The sequence below is a fragment of the Stegostoma tigrinum genome, chromosome 9 (assembly GCF_030684315.1).
Source record: "Stegostoma tigrinum isolate sSteTig4 chromosome 9, sSteTig4.hap1, whole genome shotgun sequence".
NCBI classification, from domain to species: Eukaryota; Metazoa; Chordata; class Chondrichthyes; order Orectolobiformes; family Stegostomatidae; genus Stegostoma; species Stegostoma tigrinum.
In genome coordinates this window covers 55831303-55855814 of record NC_081362.1, presented here as the reverse complement: position 1 = coordinate 55855814, position 24512 = coordinate 55831303, and the positions used below count along the sequence as shown (strand labels likewise).

Sequence of the window (24512 nt, the reverse complement as noted above, 5' to 3'; positions counted from 1 at the left end):
GGCGTCAGTAGCCATACTCATTCAACAAGGCTTCTTCAACAGGCTTGGCATTTTAGGTCTACATTAGGAGCCAGTTTCAGAAATCTATGTCATTCCCTTGATATCAGCAGCGACTCGGAGTGTTCCCATTTCAATTCGTGAGTTACCTCGAGCACTAGAAAGATTAAGAAGCCACAGTTAACCTGGATATGGCTACGACTTACATCGATTGCATTGAATGAATTTTTACATGAAGGGTTTTAATTAATCGTTAGGCAGAAATCTTCCTTCGGTGAAAATACTAAAAGAATAAAAGGATAGCTGCAGTAAACTGGAAAAGTTCAGTTATGACTAGCGTGTGAGAATTTCCTGTCAAATACGGCACAGCTTTGATCTTTTGAATTAAAAGACTACAAATTTTGACAATCTTGATCAGTTCCCTCATTTGTTAATGTTTAAAATAATAATTGGCATTACGATTATGATACAGATCAAAGTTCTTTCCACTTCTGTTGATCGTTTACTTTTTTTGCGAACATTAAATTTGAATGATATTATCAGTGGACATTTAGATATCAATCCAGGCTTTAAAAATCAAAATCAAATGAGGGTACTTTAGCTTTCAGATTATCTTTTGATTGAATGAGTTAAATTTCATCAATCTCTAAATTCCATTAATTGTCTTGAATTAACTTTAAACATTTCAAGTTCTGTCCCAATGCAGCTACTAGGACATAAAATATCCCACATGAAAAATCAGTGTTATCTTTGATCCAAGCTGTCATCAGTGGAAAATGCTTCCTGTGTCTGAATGGAGCTGTAGATTTTAGGCTGAAACATTTAGACACCTGGGTGTAGAAACTTGGTGCCTATCATTGAAGTGGGATATTTTGAAAATATGTTAGTAAAGCCACTATTTCCGAGATAAGCAATTTCCAGTGACCAACATATCAAACCTGGAGGCGGTTTCACTCATGCTTGTCATAACTGTAAACTTTTCCAGTTTATTTCAGATGTCCTTGTATTCTTTTAGCATTTCCACTGAAAGGAAATCTCTGCAATAACGATTAATTAAACCCCTTCATATTCAAAACTCATTCAAAGCAATTTACTTAACTCACAACCACATCAAGAACCAACCAAACAATGACCTCGATGGCTTCTGCTAAATTGGGTGCACAAACATATACCAGGTGGGCCCTGGTGGCACAGGTTCTGTCCCTGCCTCTGAGACACAAGATCCAGGTTCAAATCCCACCTGCTCCAAAGATATTCCAATTCAGTAAGGCAAAAAAGGGCAGGACTTATATTGTAGGGCCCTAGGGAGTACTGTCAGAGATACCTAGAGGTGCAGGTACATAGTTCTTTGAATGCTACATCACAGGTAGACAGGGTGTTAAGACCACGATTGTCACGTTTGTCTTCATTGCTCAGACCACTGAGTACAAGACTTGGGACGTTAGATTGCAGCTGTAGAGGAGTTGGTGAGGTCATTTGTGGAGTACTGTGTACAGTTCCGGCTGCCCTGCTGTACGAAAGATGTTATTCAATCGGACAGGGTGCAGAAAAGATTTACAAGGTTGTTACTGGGACTGAAGAGTTTGAATTATAAGGGGAGGCTGGATAGGCTGGGAGATTGAGCAATGGCCTTATAGAGATTTGCAGAATCTTGAGGGGCATATGCAAGGTGAATACAAAAGGTCTGTTCCCTAGGGTGGGGGAGTTCAAAACTAGGGGCAATACTTTTAAGGTGAGAGGAGAAAGAATTAAAAGAGATCTGAGAGGGAACTTTTCCCCACAGAGGGTGGTTCTTATGGGGAATGAACTGCCAGGGAAATGGTAGATGTAGGTAGAGTTACAACATTTAAATAGACATTTAGACAAGAGGGAAAAACATACCTGACCTCATCCTTACTAATCTGCCCGCTGCAGATGCATCTGTCCATGACAGTATCGGTGACAGTGGCCATCGCACAGTCCTTGTGGAGACGAAGTCCTGCCTTCACATTGAGAACAACCTCCATCATGTTGTGTAGCACTGTCACCGTGCTAAATAGAACAGGCTTTGCACAGAGATAGCAACTCAAGACTGGGCATCCGTGAGGCGCTGTGGACCATCAATAGCAGCAGAATTGTACTCAGCACAATCTGTAACCTCATGGCCCATCATATCCCCCACCCAACCATTACCATCAAGCTAGGGAATAAACCCTGGCTCAACAAAGAGTGCAGGAGGGCAGGACAGGAACAGCACCAGGCATACTGAAGATGAGATATCAACCTGGTGAAGCCACCAAACAGGACTACATGCAAGCCAAACAGCGAAAGCAGCAAGTGTTACACAGAGCTAAACGATCCCACACACAATGGATCAGATTTAAGCTCTGCAGTCCTGCCACATTCCGTCATGAATGGTAGTGGGCAATTAAACAACTCACTGGAGGAAGTGGCTCCACAAATATCCCCACCCTCAATGATGGAAGAGCCCAGCACATCAGTGTAAAAGACGACACTCAAGCTTTCGCAGCAATCTTCAGCCAGAGGTGCCAAGTGGATGATCCATCTCGGCCTCCTCCACTGGTTCCCAGCATTACAGATACCAGTCTTCAGCCAATTTGATTCACTCCACATGATGTCAAGAAACGGTGGGAGACACTGGATACTGCAAAGGCTACAGGCCCTGACAACATTCCAGCAACAGTGCTGAAGGCTTGTGCTCCCTTAGCAAAGCTGTTCCAGTACAGTTACAACACTGGTATCTACCCAACAATGTGGAACATTGCCCAAGGAAGTCCTGCAAACACAAGCAGGGAAAATCCAACCCAGCCAATTACCGCCCCATCAGTCTCCTCTCGGCCATCGGTAAAGTGATAGAAGGGAGTCATCAACAGTGCTATCATGCAGCACCTGCTCAGAAATAACCTGCTCAGTGACGCTCAGTTTGGGTTCTGCCAGGGCCACTCAGCTCCTGACCTCATTACAGCCTCGATTCAAACATAAACAAAAGAACTGAATTGCAGAGGTGAGATGAGCGTGACAGCCCTTGATAGCAAGGCTGCATTCGACAGAGGGTGGCATCAAGGAACCCTGGCAAAACTGGAATCAATTCTGTATCGGGGCAAACTCTCCGGTGGTTGGTGTTATACCTGACACATAGGAAGGTGGTCGTGGTTGAGAGAGGTTAATTTCAGCTCCAGGGCATCTCTACAGGAGGTCCTCAACGTGGTGCCCTAGGCCCAACCATCTTCAGCTGCTTCATCAATGGCCTCCCTTCATCATTAGGTCAGAAGTGGAGATGTTCACCAATGATTGCACAACGTTCAACATCATTTGTGACTCCTCAGATACCGAAGCAGTCCATGTTCAAATGCTACAAGATCTGGACAATATCCAGGTTTGGGCTGACAAGTGGCAAGTGACATTCGTGCCACACAAATGCTGGCCTATGATCACCACCAATAAGAGACAAACTAACCACTGCCCCTTGACATTCAATGGGGTTACCATCACTGAATCCCCCACTATCAATGTCCTGGGGGTTACCATTGACCAGAAACTCAACTGGACTCACCATATTAACAGAGTGGCTACTAGAGCAGGCCAGAAGCTGGGAATACTGTGGTGAATAACTCACCTCCTGACTTCTCAAAGTCTTCCCACCATCTACAAGGCACAAGTCAGAAATGTGATGGAATATTCCCCACTTGTCTGGATGAGTGCAGCCCCAACGACACTCAAGAACACTCCCCACCATCCAGGACAGAGCAGTCCGCTTGATTTGTACTACATCTCCAAGCATCCACTCCCTCCACCACCGATGCTCAGTAGCAGCAGTGTGTACTATCTACAAGGTGCACTGCAGAAATTAACCAAAGATCCTCAGATAACACCTTCCAAATCCATGACCACTTCCATCTCGGAGGACAAGGGCAGCAGATAAATGGGAACACCACCACATCCAAGTTCCCCTCCAAGTCACTCATCATCCTGACTTGGAAATATATCACCTTTCCTTCACTGGTGCTGGGTTAAAATCCTGGAATTCCCTCGAAGGGCATTGTGGGTCAACCCACAGCAGGAGGGCTGCAGCAGTTCAAAAAGGCAGCTCACCACCACCTTCTCAAGGGCAACTAGGGATGGGCAAGAATGCTGGCCAGCCAGCAACGCCCACATCCCACAAGTGAATAAAAACAACATGAATAGGAAGGGGTACAGGGATATGGGCCACACCCAGGCAAATAAAATGAGTTTAACCTACTAACTTGGTCAGCATGGACAAGTTAGACCAAAGAGTCTGTTTCCTTGCTGTATGACTCAATGAGGTCAGTCATAAACATGTCCATACATGCTCGGTAAGGAAAGGAAGACTCAGTAGTAAATTCTCCACTCTCCATCCTCCCCTCTCATTTGATGGTCTGCATTGCCCTTAAGGGTCTTCACGCACAAACTGCTGAATCGGGAAACATGGTGATTTTCAGATGGTGGTTAACAGATATAAATAAAATACCACTGGTGTTTTGGTGACAGGGAACAAAAGTGTTCAGTCATGTGTAACAGCACTGCTGGACATAATAAAAATAAAGAAAAAAATCCCTAAAAATTCACTACTCTTAATCAGTGACCAGGTAGATATATAGAAACAAACCTCTTTTTTTTCCAAAAAAGCAGACATCAGTGAATAGCCCATACTGTTTCTGGAGATGAAGAAGAAATGTTGATAAAATTGGATTTTTAAATGTAACAGGAAGTGCAAAATTGGTGTGCAGTGAAACCTGGAGTTTCACAGCCTACGTTTATACTGTACCCTTAACTGAAGGCCCAAGATACTAATACATATAACAGATTGCAAACAGCAGGATTACTGCTACATGACTAGGCTACCGCAGACTTACCCTTGCAGAGCAAAGGGTCAACTGTGGAACAGCTCATGTTAATCTTCGCATATGAACAACTACTATTCAATGCTTATCAAAACAAACTAAATCCCTTTGTAAGTTATAACCACAAGACATTTTCAAAATGTAGCAAAACTATATAGCTGAATAAATTTACATGTACATACATTAGATTCAGGTGTCCAAACCAGATATCAGTAATATGTAACTGCCCCAGGGGTCAACCATCTGCTGCCACCCAGTATCCTGTCAGACAGCTTCATTGTACTGGTGCTTAGAGTGAAGCGGCATAGTCAGAGTAAAGAGGTGCAGTGACTAAAGGGAGAAGCTCCACTAGAGGAGAACTGATTATGTTTATTCAGGGACTAAAGGACATTAAAGGAAGTTTGCCAACTAGGACACAACACACCGTTACATATCAAAGCAGCAAAGGCTCGCTGTGACTCTCAGCATTTTTTGTCTTCAGTACAGATTCTAGCATCTGCAGTAATTTGCTTCTACATACAGGGTACCTACCTGGGCATCACATTTCGTTACATAGCTGAAGCAGCTTTATTCGGTATTCAAACTTACCACTAACATATCAATTGAGAGGTCTGACAATGGGTTCTTAACCATGGCCAACTTGAAGCCTATGTTCATGGCTAATATCCACATTGGGATTTCTACAGTTCTCACGCTACAAGATCAATCTCGCTAAGAACCTCACGAATAGGTCTTTAGCTTTCTACTCATTGTGTAAACTTCATTTTGAGGCAGGACCAAACAAAACTAACTGGTGCGATAACGGATACCCTGATCGAGTCATCATTCATTGCAGACTTGCAAAAAGCCAAGCTACTACTTGGGCCTTTTGGGCCGAGTGGTTTTCAGGCTACCTCAGATTACACTCAAATAGGTGACGTGAGCGGTCTCGTGCTTCTATGTAGCAAATTCATGAATTGCTTCCCCCACGCACCCTCCCCCCACATGAACAGGATGCTGCCAGCAAACCAAAAAGACATTGTGCCCAGCACACAGATGCATGATCTTCATGACATGGGTTTCAGTGCCAGTGAGATGCCTGGTAAGTTGGCTGTATGCCCAATTAGCCGCACTAAACAATACACCCCTTTCACCATTTGCAGTGAGCAACGTCCTGCTCATGTTCAACCAGCCCACCCTTGCAAGCCTCAGAAAAATATACCAAACATTAGATGTGATTTCCTGAGAAATCACTTACTAAATAAATTGGTTTATTATGGGAAACCACTTGCGCAGAGTTGCACTGAAAACCATCAGCAAAATTAAGCGTGACACATGTGTGTGCTAGACATATATAAACAAACTGGATCCCGTTAAATTAGGCAAAAGGAATTTTTACAGACATTGCCGCTTTTTCAAACTAGAGGTCATGGACGTAGCCAATCACTGCTGCAATAGCAACACACTAACCAATCAGAATCTACCTGCCTGGTCTGGGAAATAAAATTAACTGTTCACCGTTCTTATAGCATCTCCACCCAATTGTCATCCTCTTCGAATGTTGTACAATATGGTGTCTCTTGTATCTTTATTTTGATAAGTGCAAGATAAAAAGCAGAGAAGCTTAAAATGCTTAATACAGTTAAGAACAAGACAAAGAGGGATTTCATTCAGTTTGATCAGGGAGATGAAACCCTGAAGGTAAAATTAAAAGGACTGTAACCAGAGGCAAGACTCTTGTAATTTAGTGAGGGAATAAAAAAAACCAGCGCTTCATCAGCTGGGTGGCTGTTTGCAATGCACAGTAAGGTCAAAACAGGTTCAATTCCCACACTGGCTGAGTGTATGTCCCACCCTAACCTTTCACTACAGGTTAAACTACCATCAGCTGTTTAAGATTATGGCACCTTTACCTTAATATTTCGATAGAACGAGGGAGCAATATTTTTGTGACTCAAGAACAGATCTTTATTTAGAAACTGGATTGCGTGATGATTAACAAACCAGATAGTTTACATTCTAACAGGAAAGGAACATAAAAATTGTGACCATAACATGATCAAGAGGGATACAACACCAAGATGGGTGGGTTATTGGGAAGGTAGGAGAATCGGTGAAGGAACATAGATGGTTTGAGTGAGTGGGTGAAAATTTAGCAGATGTAGTGTAGGAAAATGTACATTTGTCCACTTTGGAAGGAAGAATGGAAGAGCACAAAAGTTGGTTTGCTGACATAGCAAGTGATTGGGAATGCCATCAGAGAGCTGATGTCTATTGCAGGGGAACGGAACATAAAATCAGGGAAGTACACTGGAGCTATGCAGGGGCTTGCTGACACTACAACTGCATGCAATTTGGTCACTTTAGTTGAAGAAGAACATAAATTATTTGTTAGAAACAGTTCAGAGAAAGTTGATTTAGCTCATTCCCAGAAATGAAAGACGTGTCTTAGAAGGAAAGGTTAAGCATGTGAGGTTTTGACCCATTGGGAGTTTGAGTAAAATGGGTGGTGGACTTATTGAAATAAGTAAGATGCCGGCTAAGTCCTAAGGGACCCTGACTGTGGTCATAAGAAATGGGAGTGGGCGTTGGCCATTTGGGCAGGCCTTAAGCCTGCCCTCATTACTCCATTCAATAAGATCATAGCTGCTCTGCCCCAGGTCTCAACTCCTCTTTTGGCCCAGCTTGTCACAGCTTTCATGTTTCGTAGATATTTCAAAAATTAACTCTTGAAAATACTTTCAGTCATTTTGCCTCTGCAATTTTCTGAAGTACAAAATTACAAATATTCACCATCCTACGGGAGAAGCAAGTCCTTTGCATTTTAGTTTTAAATCAGTCTCCCCTTATTCTGTAACTATGACACCTTGCTCAAGATACCCATCACCTCTGGAAACATGTTTCCAACATCCACTCTTTCAAGAACCCCCAGAATTTTTGTATGTTTCAATAAGATCACCCCTCTAATAAGTACCATATCAGGCACATCTGTCAACTTGGTCTACTGCATCTGCTGCTCCCAATATGGCCTCCTCTACATTGGTGAGACCAAGTGTAGACTTGGGGACCATTTTGTAGAGCATCTGCGCTCTGTATGCAACAAACGACAACACCTTCCTGTCACCAACCATTTTAACGCCCCTCCCACTCCCTGGGTGACATGTCCATCGGCCTCCTCCAATGTCACAATGACATCACATGCAAACTGGAGGAGCAATACCTCATATTCCGCCTCAGGATCCTACAGCCCGATGGCCTAGACATGGTATTCACCAGTTTTAAAATCTTCCCACCCTCAGCCTCATCCCATGTCCGAGCCTCCTTCTCATTCCCACCTCTTTGACCTGATATAACTTGTCCATCTTCTCTCCCACCTATCTGTCCCACCCATCCCACTGGCCAATCCCCACCACTCCCTACCTGCACTCACCTGCCACTATCCCACCTACCTTCCCCAGCCCCATCCATCCTCTCTATTTATTTCGGAGCTCCTTTCAACCTCCCCATCTCTGAAGTAGGGTCCCGACCTGAAACGCCAACTTTCCTGCTCCCCTGATGCTGCCTGGCCATGTGTGTTATCTTATGAATAAAAGACTAACCTGTTTAGGCATGATTCCATAATTAACCCTTTGATCCCATTAATCAGCTTAGAGAATCTGTGCAGGCACAACTGTAAACAGTACTCCTTGTGGAGACTCATCAACAACCTGTATATTTAACAAGATTTCCCTATTTTTAAACTTCTTGCACCTAAGCAATTAAGGTCAAATATACTTGCTGAACCTACATGCTCACATTTGGGTTTCATGCACAAGAACTCCAACATGCTGCATCTTTGTTGGACCCTCTCTCCACTTTTGATTCTTCCTACCAAAGGGCATGACCTCCCACTTTCCTGTATCAAATGTCATCTGCCAAATCTTTGCCCACCCAATCAGCCTATCTAGATCCGCTTGCAGACTTCTCATGCTCTCATCACTAGATGCCCTCAAATCTCTTTTTGTACTACCAGCAAATTTAGATACAATACAGACTGTCCCCTCCTCTAGATATAGATAAGAAATCATTAACAGCCAAGGGCTGATCCTTGTGGCACTGCACTAGGGAAGGCTTTCCAACCTGACAAAGACCCATTAATTCCAAATCTCTGTCTTCTGTGTGTTAATGAATCCTCGAGCATGCTATTGCATTACCCCTAATCCTGTGCAAAGAGCTTTTATCTGGCACATTATCAAACGCTTTCTGGAATCCAAATACACTACATCAACTGGTTAACCCCTTACCATTTAACATACGATGAACGGCTGAGGATCCTGAGATTGTATTCATTAGAGTTTAGAAGGTTGAGGGGAGATCTAATAGAAACATACACGATAATGTATGGCTTAGAAAGGGTGGACACTGGGAGGTTGTTTCCATTAGGCGGGGAGACTAGGACCCATGGGCACAGCCTTAGAATTAGAGGGGGTAAATTTAGAACTGAAATGAGGAGACATTTCTTCAGCCAGAGAGTGGTGGGCCTGTGGAATTCATTGCCATGGAGCGCAGTGGAAGCCGGGACGTTAAATGTCTTCAAAGCAGAGATTGATAATTTCTTGATCTCGCAAGGAATTAAGGGCTACGGGGAGAGTGCAGGGAAGTGGAGTTGAAATGCCCATCAGCCGTGATTAAATGGCGGAGTGGACTTGATGGGCCGAATGGCCTTACTTCCACTCCTATGTCTTATGGTCTAATTACACTTGTTATATTCTCAAAAGAGGTCTAGCAAATTTGACCATCACGATTTCCCTTTTACAAAGCCAACGCTAATGACTAACTTTTTCTAAATGTTCTACTATTGCTTTCTTGATAGCAGACTCTGGTATATTCTGCAACGACAGTTAGGTAGACTAACTGGTCTATATTTTCCGGTTTTCTGTCTCCCTCCCTTCTCGAGTAGGGGTGTTATATTAGCATTTTCCTAACCATTAAAACAACTCAGAATCCAGGGAGTTCTGGAATATTGTCACCAGTACCTTCACTATCTCTTTGTGTTTCTTTTAAAAGCCTTGGATGCAAGTCATCAGGTCCAGGCAACCTGATTACTTCTTGCCCTATTAGTTTGTTTAATACCTACGTTCTTCGTGACAGAGGCTGTAACAAGACCTTTCCTCTCACCAGTGCCTTGCTTATCTGTTACTTTTGGGAAATTTACAGTGTCCCTCACCATGAACAGAGGCAAAATGTACATTATCTGTCCTATCCATCCTCCAGGTCATAAATTCTCCAGTTAGATCCTCCTTACTTTAGCTACTCTTTCATTTTATATACCAAAAGAAGTTCTTACTTGTTTATATTTATGTTTCTTGCCAATTTACTTTCATAAATCATTTTTTCCTACTTTATTAGCTTTTTTAGTCATCTGCTACTGGTTCTTTTTAAAAAAAATTGCAAACCTAGACCTATCATTTGTTTTTACTCACTTTGCACACTCTCCTTGATTGCTTTTGTTATCCACTGGTAGTTCATCCTTCTCAGAGTCTCTCTCTTTTGGCAGGAAAATTTTTTTGTTCAATGTTGTGAAATACCTGTTTAAACGTCCACTGCTGTTCATCCAATGACCTTCTCCTCAGTGTATTTTCCCAGTCAACTCTGGACAACTCTCTCTTCATACATCTGTAACTGCCTTTGTTTTATTTGAGGACACTGGTTTCAGACCCAAGTCACTCTTCCTCAAACTAAATCTAAAATTCTACTATGCTGTGATCACTACCCGCAGAGGTTCCTAAACAACGTGACCTCCTATTAGTTGTCTAAAATAGACTGTTCCTGGCCAAGTTCTGGAAGATACTGTTCCAAGAAATAATCCTTGATGCACTCTACAAATCCATCTTCAAAATTAGAGAATTCTGGGTATTTTAAAAATCATTAAAACTTCAAATTTCGTGAAGGCTCCAGGAATAGAGGCGCTTCATTTGTAACGCACCATCCCAGCAAAATGTGGCATCTATCTGAATATGGGCAGAATTTTGTAACAAAATAGACAGCCTTAAGTTTTGACTTTCTAGCCATTATTACAAATCTGATTCTAATTTCTGCTGCACTCTTCTGCTTATTTTTCTACTCCTTTCTGTCATTCACTTCTTCACTACCTTGTACTTCTGGTCTCTCATTCCTTTTAGATTGTTTTAAACTTCAAGGGATGTTGAAAAATTGAACCTGCCTCTCCACAAATTACAATCCTTTACTTCTGTATCATAGAATCCCTACAGTGAGGAAGCAGGCCCTTTGGCCTAACCAGTCCACACAACCCTCAGTGCATTCCACCCAGATCCATCTCCCTAATTGACCCGTCCATGAACACTACAGGCAATTTAGCATGGCCAATCCACCTAGCCTGCACATCTTTGGACTATGGGAGGCAACCGGAGCACCTGGAAGAAACCCACGCAGACACGGGGAGGATGTGCAAACTTCACACAGTTGACCGAGGGCGAAATTGAACCGGGTCCTTGGCACTGTGAGGCAGCAGTGCTAACCAGTGAGCACCATGCACAAAGCAGTTTGGGTGACCAAGTGCACATATAAGCTGATGTACGAGTATAAAACATAGGTTATTCAAATGTGGCATTTATATCAAATGGCTGGACCACAAAGGGGATAAAGATTTGCTTCAGTTGTAAAGAAATACTGCACTGAGCACTGAGACTTGGGAAAGATAAATTGGCCCATGAAAGGATACAGCAAAGACTCACAGAAGAGCGCCACCGTCTAACAGTTTAAATTAGGAAGAATATGTTGCATGCATTTGGTGTGTACTCACTTGAGTAATTGAGATATTTGAAACTATTTCCTCATCTTGGGGGATATCTGGGCTGGGGTCTCTGGAAGGCAGCAATTTTTCTACATATACATTCTTGGCACTTGGCCTCTCAAAATGCCAAGAATGCAGGGTTAATTCAAGACCAAGATTAAAAGATTGGGACATACAGGTAGGGCTGAATTTTACCCTTTCCACACCAAAGGGGCAAGTTATCAGGCACAGAGAACTGAATGGAATACCATAGGCACCTGCCTGGCCTCCCCAAAAATAACTGTGCCCTCTACAATGGAGGCATCCAGCGGCATGACCAACTGTGATCCAATCTCAGGCCCTTAAATGGGCGTCATCCTACCACCCTCACTCTTACTTTTGCTTTGGCCAGCACCAAATACAAAATTAACCACTCACTGCACAGGCCAATCACAGGTACAGCAGTCAATCCCACTGTCGGCCATTCAATCTCCAAGCTTCCAACTCTCAGCCCATCTAACCCAACAACAGCCCCCCTACAGCTCATCCTCCCTCACTCCATCGCCAACTCTGGTCAGCCTGGCCTTCTCCCAAATTATCTTTCCTTTGAGCTGAAAGGATTATTGCTTTTGGGGACTGGATGCAATCCCAGCAGAGCTGCTGAATTTGGATAGCATTTGTGTCAGCAGCTCAAAGTAGGGGAACACTTCCGAGGATACAGCTGGCAGCACTGCAGCTTTTCTTCTGGTTAAGGGTGGAGGTGAAGAAGATGAGAGACAGACAGAAAGAAGGGAAGGGGGGGGGATGGAAGAGAGAGAGAGAGAGAGAGAGAGAGAGAGAGAGAGAGAGAGAGAGAGAGAGAGAGAGAGAGAAAAGAGAGAAAAGGGAGGGGGGGGGAAGAGAGAAAAGGGAGGGGGGGGAGAAGAGAGAAAAGGGAGGGGGGGGAAGAGAGAAAAGGGAGGGGGGGGAAGAAAGAAAAGGGAGGGGGGGGAAGAGAGAAAAGGGAGGGGGGGGGAAGAGAGAAAAGGGAAATGGAGAGGGAGAGAACTAAAAATATTCTTGGATATGAAATAAGTTTTAAAATGTTTCAAAATATTATTAATTCATTTTGCAGCAGCTCCATAACTATCTATTTTCAGCCAGTTCTGTTACTTATCATATTTTATTAACCACATTCATGTTGAAAACGCAGATACATCTAACAAGATGTAACTTATTAAGGGCGTTCTGACTTCGGATATGCAGGCAGTAGAGTTGACATTCTCACTGGCTTCAATTACTGTTCGCTCAATAAGGCCACACAGTGCAGCGAGAATGCTTTTATCCTGAGTGACAGACAGCATCTTCACTGTCAGTACATGCCTACTATCCTGAGGTTACACCAGCTTCCCAGGGCTGTAATGTGGGGAAGTGCTTACAGTTTGCCATTAAGCCTCCCTATCCTGCCTCTCTAACCCCAAACCAACTGCAATGTCTGTCCCATAAAGTCCCTGCAATCATTTTGAAGTCAACATGGAGATGTATACATTGATTTCTTTTGTTAAGGAAATGTAACATCTTACGTACTTAATTTCCATTTTGTCAAAGGAACAGGTCTAAAATTAATATGAAGAAATTGGAACAAACAGGGAAGAGCTAAATTTATGTTAATCTGCTAATTTAATCAGGCATTTGCCTTGCAATTTACTCTCAGCACTCCTGGTGTTAGATTAGAAAAGGGAGTTGCTGAAAATGATTCACTGTGATAGTTAAGACAACCCCTCAGGATTCTCCCTAGCCTCTGCAGAATAACAATTTGTGAAAGTGCTTAAGAAAATTAATATAGTTTGGCACATCTATTTAACACAAGGTCACTAAATAAAGTCTGCTTTGAAGTTATGGTTGGAATGTCAAGAGGTTTACATTAATTCTCTCTGTATAATACTTCATTTCTTTCTGGATATCGGTTTTCTTTACAAATATGTACCCAAGGATTAAGAAAAATAAATCCATGCACATGCTTTCTCCAAAAGGAAATAAAAGAGAATGAGACAGACTGCTATAATAATTCACTCTTTAAAAAAAATAAACCTTTTCATATTATGGCGCGATAAAAGATGAGATTGTTACATGCCGCACTGTACTTTCAACTTACATCTTCACAAACCTTGATCTACACCACAATCAGTGAGAAAGCAGTAAACAAATAGTTATACAGACTGAAAATATCATAAAAGTCTACAATGATACTGGAACTTTAGTTTTCATTTGACATTCCCCCAACCCACAAACAAACTTCATGAGTCTTGTTCTCAAGAGTTTAGATGTCACACAATACTTGATTGAATTTACAGGAATTCATCTATAATTCTGCATCAATTACAATATTGTGTAAACATGCAGTAGCATTAAACATGTGTGGGATAAGACCGAACCTACCTACAACTGTCACTGTAAAATAGCCTCAGGTTCTCGTTGGATTTAACGAAGCAATTATGTAATTACAAATGCAGCATTACCAAAGGCCTCAGAACATTGAGCTCAAAGTCTTGCACCTCCAAAGGTCAGTGAATTCTGCTAATTCTGTCAATAATTATTTTCTCTGATAAAAATTGTTTACATTTTGATTTTACTGCAATACAGCTCATATGGTTCACTTTTACTGTGATAATCCGACAGTAAACAAGATTTTACATAATGCTACAGTACTTTTGATCATATCGATCTTCATTTTTGTGAATTTTTGGGTATTTAATCTCTGGTTTTAAACCAAAAGAGCCTTCCTTTTTCATATTTCTGTAAGCAATGCTTTTGGAGCTGCAGTTCCTCTTAACTATAATTTGTCAAATGCTAGTCTGGTAAATATATACGTAGGTGGCTCAAGCTTGAATATTCTTTGCTGTTACAACACACATTAGCACTTACAATTATATCGAAATGGCACATTTAATGTGATAAAACATCGTATTAAACAGCAATTATCATTTCAATATTACAATGCATTATTTATAAAATGGTCTTGTTGAATTCTTGCCACTAATTTACAACATGCAATATAACGACATAAGCTTGCAATCTTGCTTAAACAAACTCACATCCCACTCCCCTCGATTTCTGCAAAATGCAGGTAAACCAAGTCGTTTTCTTTTTGTTTTTCAACTGTGAAAACCAATAGCTTCAAAGCTACACCCTCAGCTGGTGGCTGATTGATAGTTAAACCCATGAAAATGATGCTGAAGAATTACCTTGTCAATCACCCCAAGGACTCTGAAGGCCTTCAGCTCCTCTGCAGGACTCCTCAGGTTCCAAGCCGGCCTTGAACTTAGTGGTCCCGGAGGCTAATAGAAGATATCAAAGGTATCACATCAATCACCGAAACACTTAAAGGAAGATGGCCTACTGGAGCAAATGCCAAGTTATAGAAAACTAAATTTGTCACAGAACAGTTGTGGACAAGATCAAAAGGCAATCTCTTTCCGCTCCAAGCCTGTGTACAGCTCTGAGAAGAATCCCCGTAGAAGTATTTATTTGGTCGGGATACAGAGTCATTATTAAGTTTAGAGAGTGGCAGCTGTTCACAAATATCAGCAATGCAATATTAACAAACGTGCTTTCTGGTGTGAGAATAAAACAGTGGCATCAATCAACAGAATCATCAGAACCTAGAAATGTAATCCATATCAGATACAAAAAGTAACTGATGTTTAACTATAATCCATGAGCAAAGCTTTAATCCTGAAAATTTGCAGCTTTTTAAATCTAACTCCCACCCTAACTTCATTAGGATGGCAGTGGAACTGCTTGAAACTCAGCTGAAAACTGAACAAGCTAGATCCCAGCAGTATAGCCAAATGACTGATGCAATGTGCTGGGCCCCCGGGCACATTGCATCAGGCATTCCCACACTCTGGGCCTTCAATGGGACTACACATACAACCGGTTACACCAGGACCACTTACCCAGCCATCAGTCAGAGTGGGGCTGTCAAAGGAAGGTAGGTGATTTTGTTTTAAATGTTATTAAGACCATACATTTTCTGAGGTTGCTCTGCATTGTTTTGTTCTTCTCCTTCAGAGACAGAGAATTGGGGGAAAACCACCCTCTTGCCAACAGAAGTCACCCAAGCTTTGACCCCAGTGCCAATGGTATTGCCACTGCCAGGTAAATGAAGGGGTGTTTCCACCACCTATTAATCCATTAAGAAAAAAATCCACACGTAAAGGTCAAATGGAAACGTACCGCAACTTTGCATTTCTGGGCCCAGATCTTCAGCTCAGTGGTGGTGTTGTACACAGCACTATTGTCTGCAAATATCTCAGTGCTCTCAATGATATTGCAGCAGCAAGGGGTCAGCAAAGCTTTTCAACTGCAGGAGCAGCAGGCAGGGGAGTCTGGAGACAACTGGCGCCTTTTTACGGCTCAGGCGTGTTTTTTTTTAGAAAAGTGGCCTCAAGTCTTCAGCAGTTTGAGTGTGAGGTGAGGCGTGAAAGAGCACAAGCAGACGTGGAAGAGTATGGAGAGCAGGGAAAGGGAGTGAGACAGAGTTGGGGGGTTGAGGGTGAGACTGTAAGGGAGTGAGCGATAGGACAGAATCGGGCGAAATCAGGGTCCGGAGTGTTGTCGGGTTGGGCTGATTTCGGGAAGGTGGTTGATTCTAGTACATTGTAGCACACAGTCCATTTATTCTGGCTTACAACCAAGTAGCCCGGAAAGCCCTGCGTATCTGGTCCTGGTTTCTGACTCCAAGCTGAGTATCAGGGCCTTTGAGTAGTGCGAATTAAACCACTGGAACTTTTTCTATGAGCAGCAACCCAATCCCAAAAACCAATTATCTGATCATTATCACACTGCTGTTGTCAGAGACTGCTGGGTACAAATTAGTTACTGTCTTTTCATGATAACAGTTACAGTACTCCAAAATCGATCTTCATTTTTTAAAAAATTCATTCACAGGATGAGGGTATCACTGGCTAGGCCAGCATTCATTGTCCATCCCTAATTGCCCAGAGGGCAGTTAAGAGTCAATCGCATTGCTGTGGGTCTGAAGGAACATGCAGGCCAAACCAGGTAAGGATGGCCACTTCCTTCCCTAAAGAACACAGGGAAATTGACTTTGTAGCATTTTGAGAGTTCATGAAAGGTGTGTAATGTCATGTCTTCCTTTCAATTTTCACTATGGGCATCATAGACAACTACATGTTTTCCACTTTGTGGATTACTACACAACATTCTTAATCAGAATGCTACATGGACCTTCGGAACATTGCCAAGGCCCCAAAACTTGGACTATGAATTCTGACTGGCTGAATTAGTGCATCCTAGTTTCTCTGTCAATCGCTCCTCATTAATATAGATACAACTGATGCACAAGAGTTCACTGAGGTTTGCTGCATTAGAGCAGGTATTAAGAACAGAATGCAATTGTTTGATACCACTGAAGGCTCCAACATCAGAAGCCTGGAAATGATAGAATCTTTACTAATAATTAGAAACCAGTTTCATGAAGCAATGCAGAGGGCTGTCAGTTTGCAATTATTCCCAGATACTGGTATTAAATTTCAAGACAGTAATTTTTGGAAGAATTACAGCAATTTTTGGAAAAGCTTGGAAGGTCTGGCAGCATCTGTGGAGTGAAATCAGAGTCAAAGTTTTGGAGCCAGTGACCCTTCCTCAGAACTGGAGCGGAAACATCAACTCTGATCTCTCTCCACAAATACCGTCAGACCTAATGAGCTTTTCCAGCACATTCTGCTTTTGTTTCTAGTTTCCAGCATTTATTTTAAACTTATTTTGGGAAGTATGGTTTCACTTGCAATGTGAACTTGGAGGGAACAAAAGCTGCAGTCTTTCAAGATCCTTAAAATGTGTTACTTGTCTCTCATAAGGAATATCTTTGCAGTTAAGTTTGAGACAAGGCAAAGATAAGTGCTTTTTGAAAGTGGATGATTTGAGTCTATTCTCTTCAGCTTTGCCTGGTCTTTCCTGAGCCCAGCCTTTCCCTCCACATTTTCAATCATAATCCTTCTCAACCTCACACTGGTTTATTTAGTTGCATTTTCAGGAAAAAAAAAGTTGGCAGAAATAGTTAAAAGATAACATTTTGGTAAAGCAGGACACAGTCCAGGAGACTGAATAATCTGATTAGCTGCAATAGATTGCCAGCTTTGTACAAAACAGAGGCCACATTAGCAGATGTGTGCATGAAATCAAGTCAGAAAATCTTCAAAAAACAGAGAATCATAGAAGTTCCACTGTGTGGAATCAGGCCATTCCACTGGAGTCCACAGACCTTCTGAAGAGCATCCCACCCAGAGCCATCCCCTACCCTATCCCTGCATTTCCCATGGCGAGCACACCTAATCTAACATCCTTGAACACCATGGGCAAGTTAGCATGGCCCATCCACCTATCTTGCACATCTTTGGACTACTACAGAAATACTACAGTGTAAAATTTTGAAATTTTTTTTTTCAGTTTTTACATCTCCTTTCAGTAGGGCAAGATGGAAACCCAACCAATGCTTACAGCAGCGGAAAGGCACTGATGGTGATAATGGAAAGGAGCGTTTTTACACTAAACAAAGATCATGTGACTTCCTGATGGATAAGAACACCAATGCAATTCCCCTCAATGCAAATACACACCTTACGCACAGCACATTGTGGAACAAATACATTTATGAATTAATGAGATGATACTGCAGTTAAACGTATGCAGTTCTGCTATGGTAGGGATCCAGTCAGACCAAACATTTGAAGTACAAGTGTGCAATGAGTTGCCAAAGGTGAAGGAGGCGCATACAGTTAAAACATTTAAAAGGCATCCAATGGATACATGAATAGTAAAGATTTAGACAGACATTGGCCAAATGCTGGCAAATGGGACTAGGTCAGATTGGGATGTCTGGTCACTGCAGATAAGTTGGACCAAAGGGTGCGTTTCTGTGCCGTGTGAATCTATACACGGCAGCCATTTTAACAACTCTGAACTAGGCTAGTAATTGAGGCACTTTGCAAAAGACTGTTACTTAGAAGGCAACATACAGCTAAGACACTAGATTCACCTGTGCAAAGTAAGGTTAGTGCAGATGTCTGCCCCTTATTGTGAATTTTGAGGGATTTTTCCTGAGGAATTTTAAGTTGAGCCAAGTGAACAGAAAGCATAATTTTCAATCAATTGAAAACTTGTCCATGAAATTTGGATACATGGAATATCCTTTGATATTGATTAATTGTCCACATTCAGCATAATACCAAAATTAAGCGCTGTCATAACTAAAAAAAACAACACAATAAACAGTGAACAAGCAACAGTAACCTCAATTTGAACACTGGCACTTATTTTCCGTTTCCTTTTTAACTTTAAACTTGTGAAATACTTTATAATTGAGTAGATGTTTATTCTAAGTTATTTTCAGAAGCAAGGTGCTTTACATATGGACGATATATCAATATGGGGGTGGTCAACTCAATTGTCCAAATGGTTAGATGGATGTGAGTTTGCTCGCTAAGCTGGAAGGTAAATTTTCAGACGTTTCGTCACCATTCTAAGTAACATTATCAGTGAGCCTCTGACGAAGCGCTGGTGTTATGTCCCGCTTTCTTTTTATCTGGTTAGGTTTCCTTGGGTTGGTGATGTCATTTCCTGCGTTGGTGATGTCATTTCCTGTTCTTTTTCTCAGGGGATGGTAGATGGGCTCCAAATCAATGTGTTTGTTGATGTGCTCACTGATGATGTTACCTAGAATGGTGATGAAACGTCTGAAAACTAACCTTCCAGCTCAGCGAGCAAACTCACATCCAGAACCTCAACCTGAGCGACAAATATTCTCAAAATGGTTAGATTGTGCTGCCAAATTAAGCCAACAACATTGGGGGTTCAAGCCCTGTTTAAGCTATGGTAGTTCATGGAGGCATGCCTCTTTTTCTTGCTCCATGCCCCTCAAGGTCATCTAATCCATCTGTTCAGAGATGTAACAAGAGAGTTGGCAGGACTTCAACCCAGGTCTCCTGGCTCACATGTAGGAATACTACCACTGCACCACAACAGTCCTCTCTCCTCAAAGTCTGTGGCTGAATCTCATACCAAAATGGTTCAATTCATCCAGGCTGGGGCATCAATGAGGATTTTACAACTGAATTCAACATACCTATCCAGATTCAAGCTATCAAATAACAGGGCGAAATCACAGGCTGAAACGAGGGTCTCCCTGAATCATTTGATAAAGTTCAAAAGTCCTTAGCAGAGCCACATACTTTTAAAATAGAAGTATTTTTGGGAGGTGCATCTAGGAAGAAGTAGCTTCCGTTTTCAAAGCATAATTCAAAATATTGTACAGATGCTGCAGAAGTGAAATAAAAACAAAAGGAGAGAAACTCAGCAGGTCTGGCAGCATCTGTGGAGAGAGAAACAGAGATAACATTTCAAGTTAAATAGAACTCTTCTTCAGAACTCGCATTTAGAAAGAACCTTCAGCATAGCAACGTTCATGTTTAATCTTTGCAAGCATTTTTTAAAGTTTGTATTCATACAGTATTTTTAAATGAAACATCCCAAAGTTTCACAGTAGAATTTTGAAACAAAATTAATACAGCCACACAAGGAGACATTAGGATGGCTAACTAAATGGTCTGGTCAAAGAGGCAGGCTTTACAGAGTACTTTATAAAAGGAGGAATGGGAGGTAAAGAGTTTAGAGGAATTTAGGGAGAAGAGTTCTACATTTAGATGCAGGGTAACAGATACCCCAATGGTAGAAATATTAAAATTGGGGATGGTCACTAGGCCAGAATTAGAGAAGTAGATATCGCACATCATTGTCTGGTTTGAAGAGATTACAAAAACAGGAAGGGGCTACGCTATCAAAAGGAATCTGAAAACAAAAATGAGAATTTTACAATCAAAGTGCTGCTTAATGATAGACACCGAGTGTAGGGGCATATATTTAGTGCAAGACAAGACATGAGGAGCAGAACTTTGAACGATCAAGTTTATGGGGTATAGTCTGAAGATGTATTAGTATACCAAAAGTTGGAAGTAACAAAGACATGGATGACGGTTTCAGCAGCAGAATAGAAGAGACACTGGCAGAGTTGGCGACATAAGCAGTATTAGTGACAGTATGGATAATGTGGTAGATAACTTATTTTGGCGTCAAATATGGCACCAAAGAATGTGAACTCCTTGGTCAGTGGACAGGGAGATAAATGGAATTGATAGTTAGAACTTCAATCATGTTAGGGGCCAAAGACAACGGCTTCTGTCTTCCCAATGTTGAATTTGAGGAAATAGGGAGCTCTGGGGAAAATGGGCATTTTCAGAAGTGACAATGTTAAAGTACTATATGCTGAGTATTTGAACATCAAACAAATAATGATTTAAATGCAATAACAATTCAATACTTGTAAACAATATGGAAAAGAAATATGTGCACTTCTATTGTTCCTTTTACAATCTCAACACATCCCAAAGCCCATGAAAGATTTGGAAATGTAATCATTGTCATAATGTAGCAATACGCCAGCTAATGAGCACACAACTAGCTCCCAAAAATAAGAGTATGATCAACTGATTATAACCAACATCACTAAAACGGATAAAGCAAATCCTTATAAATGGTATTCTGAAAATTGAACAGAAATATATTCTTATCAATAAGTTCTCAAAATATTGCACGATGCTTTTAAAATCAAAGGTAGATTTCAAAATTCTTCAACTATAAGCAGTAGGTAGGAGAGAAAAGGGTTTCCCGGTATGAAATGATCCTTGAAGCCATATCCTGATAAGGTTGAGAATGAAACTGATGAATCTTTCATTTTTCAGACTATCCTTCATTCTAGGAAACTAATTCTCACCATCTACTCAAAGTGGCAAACTAAAATTTTAGAATATTCTCCTGAGGCTCTTCAAAAATACAAACCTTGGACTTAAATACAGATCTGCTCAAAAAAAGCAATTTACAAGAAGAGGACATTAAATAAATGTGTGATAACACATAATGCTACCTTAACTCTAATCCAAAGGTCTTTCTGACTTAATTTATTAAAACATTTACTTTTTATTTTACAATTCAGTTGGTTTGATCGTGACTTTCTCTGCATTCCATAGTAGGATTTTATTTTTAACGGCTTTAAAATGCTAAATAATAATGGGAAATTGGCAGCACAATATCACTAATTATAAAATGGCAAAATCTGCAAATGGCAGTTTGGCGCCTGCTCTCAGTGGGCAAATTACTCAGGCACCTTCCCAACAGCAAGCTACAAAACAGAGTTGGCAAGGACTTTGGAACAGGTCGCCTGCCTGCCACTCAGCCAATAAATATGGGACAGAGCAGGCTGAGAACCTGAGAAAGATTCTGAGAAAATTGATCTAAACATGGAGAAAACGAAGTTTTTTTTTAAAATGGCATTTACTTTAATGGTTAACAATTTATTACTAAGCATTTGATCTGCTTAAACTGCACTTTCAGATGCATACAAAAAGAGAGCATAATCACTGGGGCACTTGTGCATAAAGAAAATTACCCTTGGCAAGTTGCAGAATAGATTTTCACAGGCATTAAAAATTCATTTAAATCGATATATTTTGACACCGTTCCCTAATACAAAGGAAGTGCAGACATACCATTGAATCAACTGAACCATTTTCCATGGACGTCTTGAGATACTGCGTGGAAATCTGTTCTGCACGTATTAAATACACTGCAGTTTTCCTTTTCACGGCTTCTCGGCGACTAGGGCTCGGTTCACCTAGAAGCACAAGATGGATGGATTAAGAAAGACTTCAGTATACTAGAAGAGCTACAGTGTATACCCCTCCAAGTCTAGAACAGGTTGAAAATTAACACAGCAATTATAAAGTAGTAGAGTAGCTTATACACTGGATTATATGGTAGTCAGTTTTCAATTGAAGCTAATGTCACAAATGGCACAAGTAATTACCATCTGTGGAAACAATATACTTTTTGGCCACATCACCACACATTGGCTACAGTACTCAGGTTTATTAATGCAAAACTCAAAGGTTTCATCTGTCAATCATTGGGCTAGAACTTTTATTGTATACCGCCTCTTTTCAATTATGATCTCAACTGGTTTTTCCTGTATCTAAATATGTCTAACTATCGTCTAATGGGACTTATCAAACGACAATAGATGTAATCTATTCTGTTCTGTCCTGTCTAATAGTTCTGCAGAGCACGTTCTGAAGCAAGTCATTATGTACTGTATACATTGTAGAGAGAATACTGTATGGTAGGCAAAATCATTAATTATCCCAAACCTTTTGTTTATTCTTCCTGGGACGTCGGCATCACCAGCTGGACCAACATTTATTGCTTATCCCTAATTGCCCAGAGGGCAGTAAAAAGTCAACCATATTGCTGGAGGTCTGGAGTCTCAGAGTTCAGACCAGGTAAGGGTGGCAGATTTCCTTCCCTAAAGGACATTAGTGAACCAGTTGGGTTTTTCCTGACAATCAACCATGGCTCCATGGCATCATTAGACTCTTATTTCCAAAATATTATCGAATTGAAATTCCATCATCTGCTATGGTGAAATTCAAACCTAGGTCCCCGGGTTTCTGGATTAATAGTCTCGAGACAATACCACTAGGCCATCGCTTACCCTTGCGCGAAAATCAATTTGCATTTTGTTTAAAACCATAAAAGAAATGTCCTGGTGACTGTAAATTCTTCTTTACTAACAGTAAATCTGTAATGAATGCAAGCATATGCAAAAACCTTAACTATTATAACTGCGCTCTTTGCTGGCTGGAGAGCGCACTTGTAGTGGGCTACATTTATACTGGTAGTCTCATTATAGATGTAAAAGGCAAATTATTCACAGATAGGAAAATCTTGCATATACGTACGGATTGGTTCCAAAGCATGCTATCTCAAAGGGCTTTATAACCAACAATACAACTTTTTTTAAAATTGCAATGTAATGTAGAAAACACATCAGCCAACATACATACAGCAAGCTCTGTCAAACACCATGTGATAGAGATCAAATGGCCAAGCTGTTCTGTATAGCTACAACACCAGCAAAGACTCAACAATAGCTGTTGTTTTGAACATTGTGGTGTCAAGGAAACATAAGCTTGTTGTGGCTTTAATGGAAGATTGATCATTATTGAAGATATTAATGAATTCTTCCAATTCTGTTTGAGTGTGCTAATATCCCATATGTCAATACAAATGTGGAAGATAATGTTACTAAGTGAATATATCTTATCTAATGAATGAGTCAGTGAGAGACTGATAAAGGCCTAATCTGAATCCTTCCTATCAAGTTTCCACCCCTGCCATGATACTAGTACAGCTCTGAGCAAAGTCATAAACGACCTCTTAGGTTCTGGATGTGAGTTTGCTCGCTGAGCTGGAAGGTTAGTTTTCAGAAGTTTCATCACCATTCTCGGTAACATCATCAGTGAGCCTCCGAAGCAGTGCTGGTGTTATGCCCTGCTTTCTATTTATCTGGTTAGGTTTCCTTGGGTTGGTGATGTCATTTCCTGCATTGGTGATATCATTTCCTGTTCTTTTTCTCAGGGGATGGTAGATAGGCTCCAAATCAATGTGTTTGTTGATTGGGGCAACACATCCATCCTAGGACAAGCCAAACAGAGACATGCACGAGAATTCCTAGAAGCACGGCATTCCAACCGGAACTCCATCAACAAACACATTGATTTGGAGCCCATCTACCATCCTCTGAGAAAAAGGACAGGAAATGACATCACCAACCCAAGGAAACCTAAACAGATAAATAGAAAGCGGGGCATAACACCAGCGCTTCGTCGGAGGCTCACTGGTGATGTTACCGAGAATGGTGACGAAACTTCTGAAAACTAACCTTCCAGCTCAGCGAGCAAACTCACATCCAGAACCTCAACCTGAGCGACAAATCTTAAAACTCGCTG

At 41.3% G+C, this 24512-nt stretch overlaps 1 protein-coding gene across 2 annotated transcripts in view; it reads right to left on the bottom strand.

Annotated features, from left to right (window-relative positions):
- Positions 1-24512, bottom strand: part of rps6kc1 (ribosomal protein S6 kinase polypeptide 1) — a 161486-nt gene that overhangs the window by 39604 nt on the left and 97370 nt on the right. For both annotated transcript variants that reach the window (XM_048536017.2, XM_048536018.2), the window contains 2 exons: positions 22215-22339; positions 14835-14927 (listed from right to left, as the gene is read on the bottom strand). In XM_048536017.2, the coding sequence (XP_048391974.2) occupies positions 14835-14927; positions 22215-22339 (218 nt within the window). The remainder of the gene's footprint in view (positions 1-14834; positions 14928-22214; positions 22340-24512) is intronic.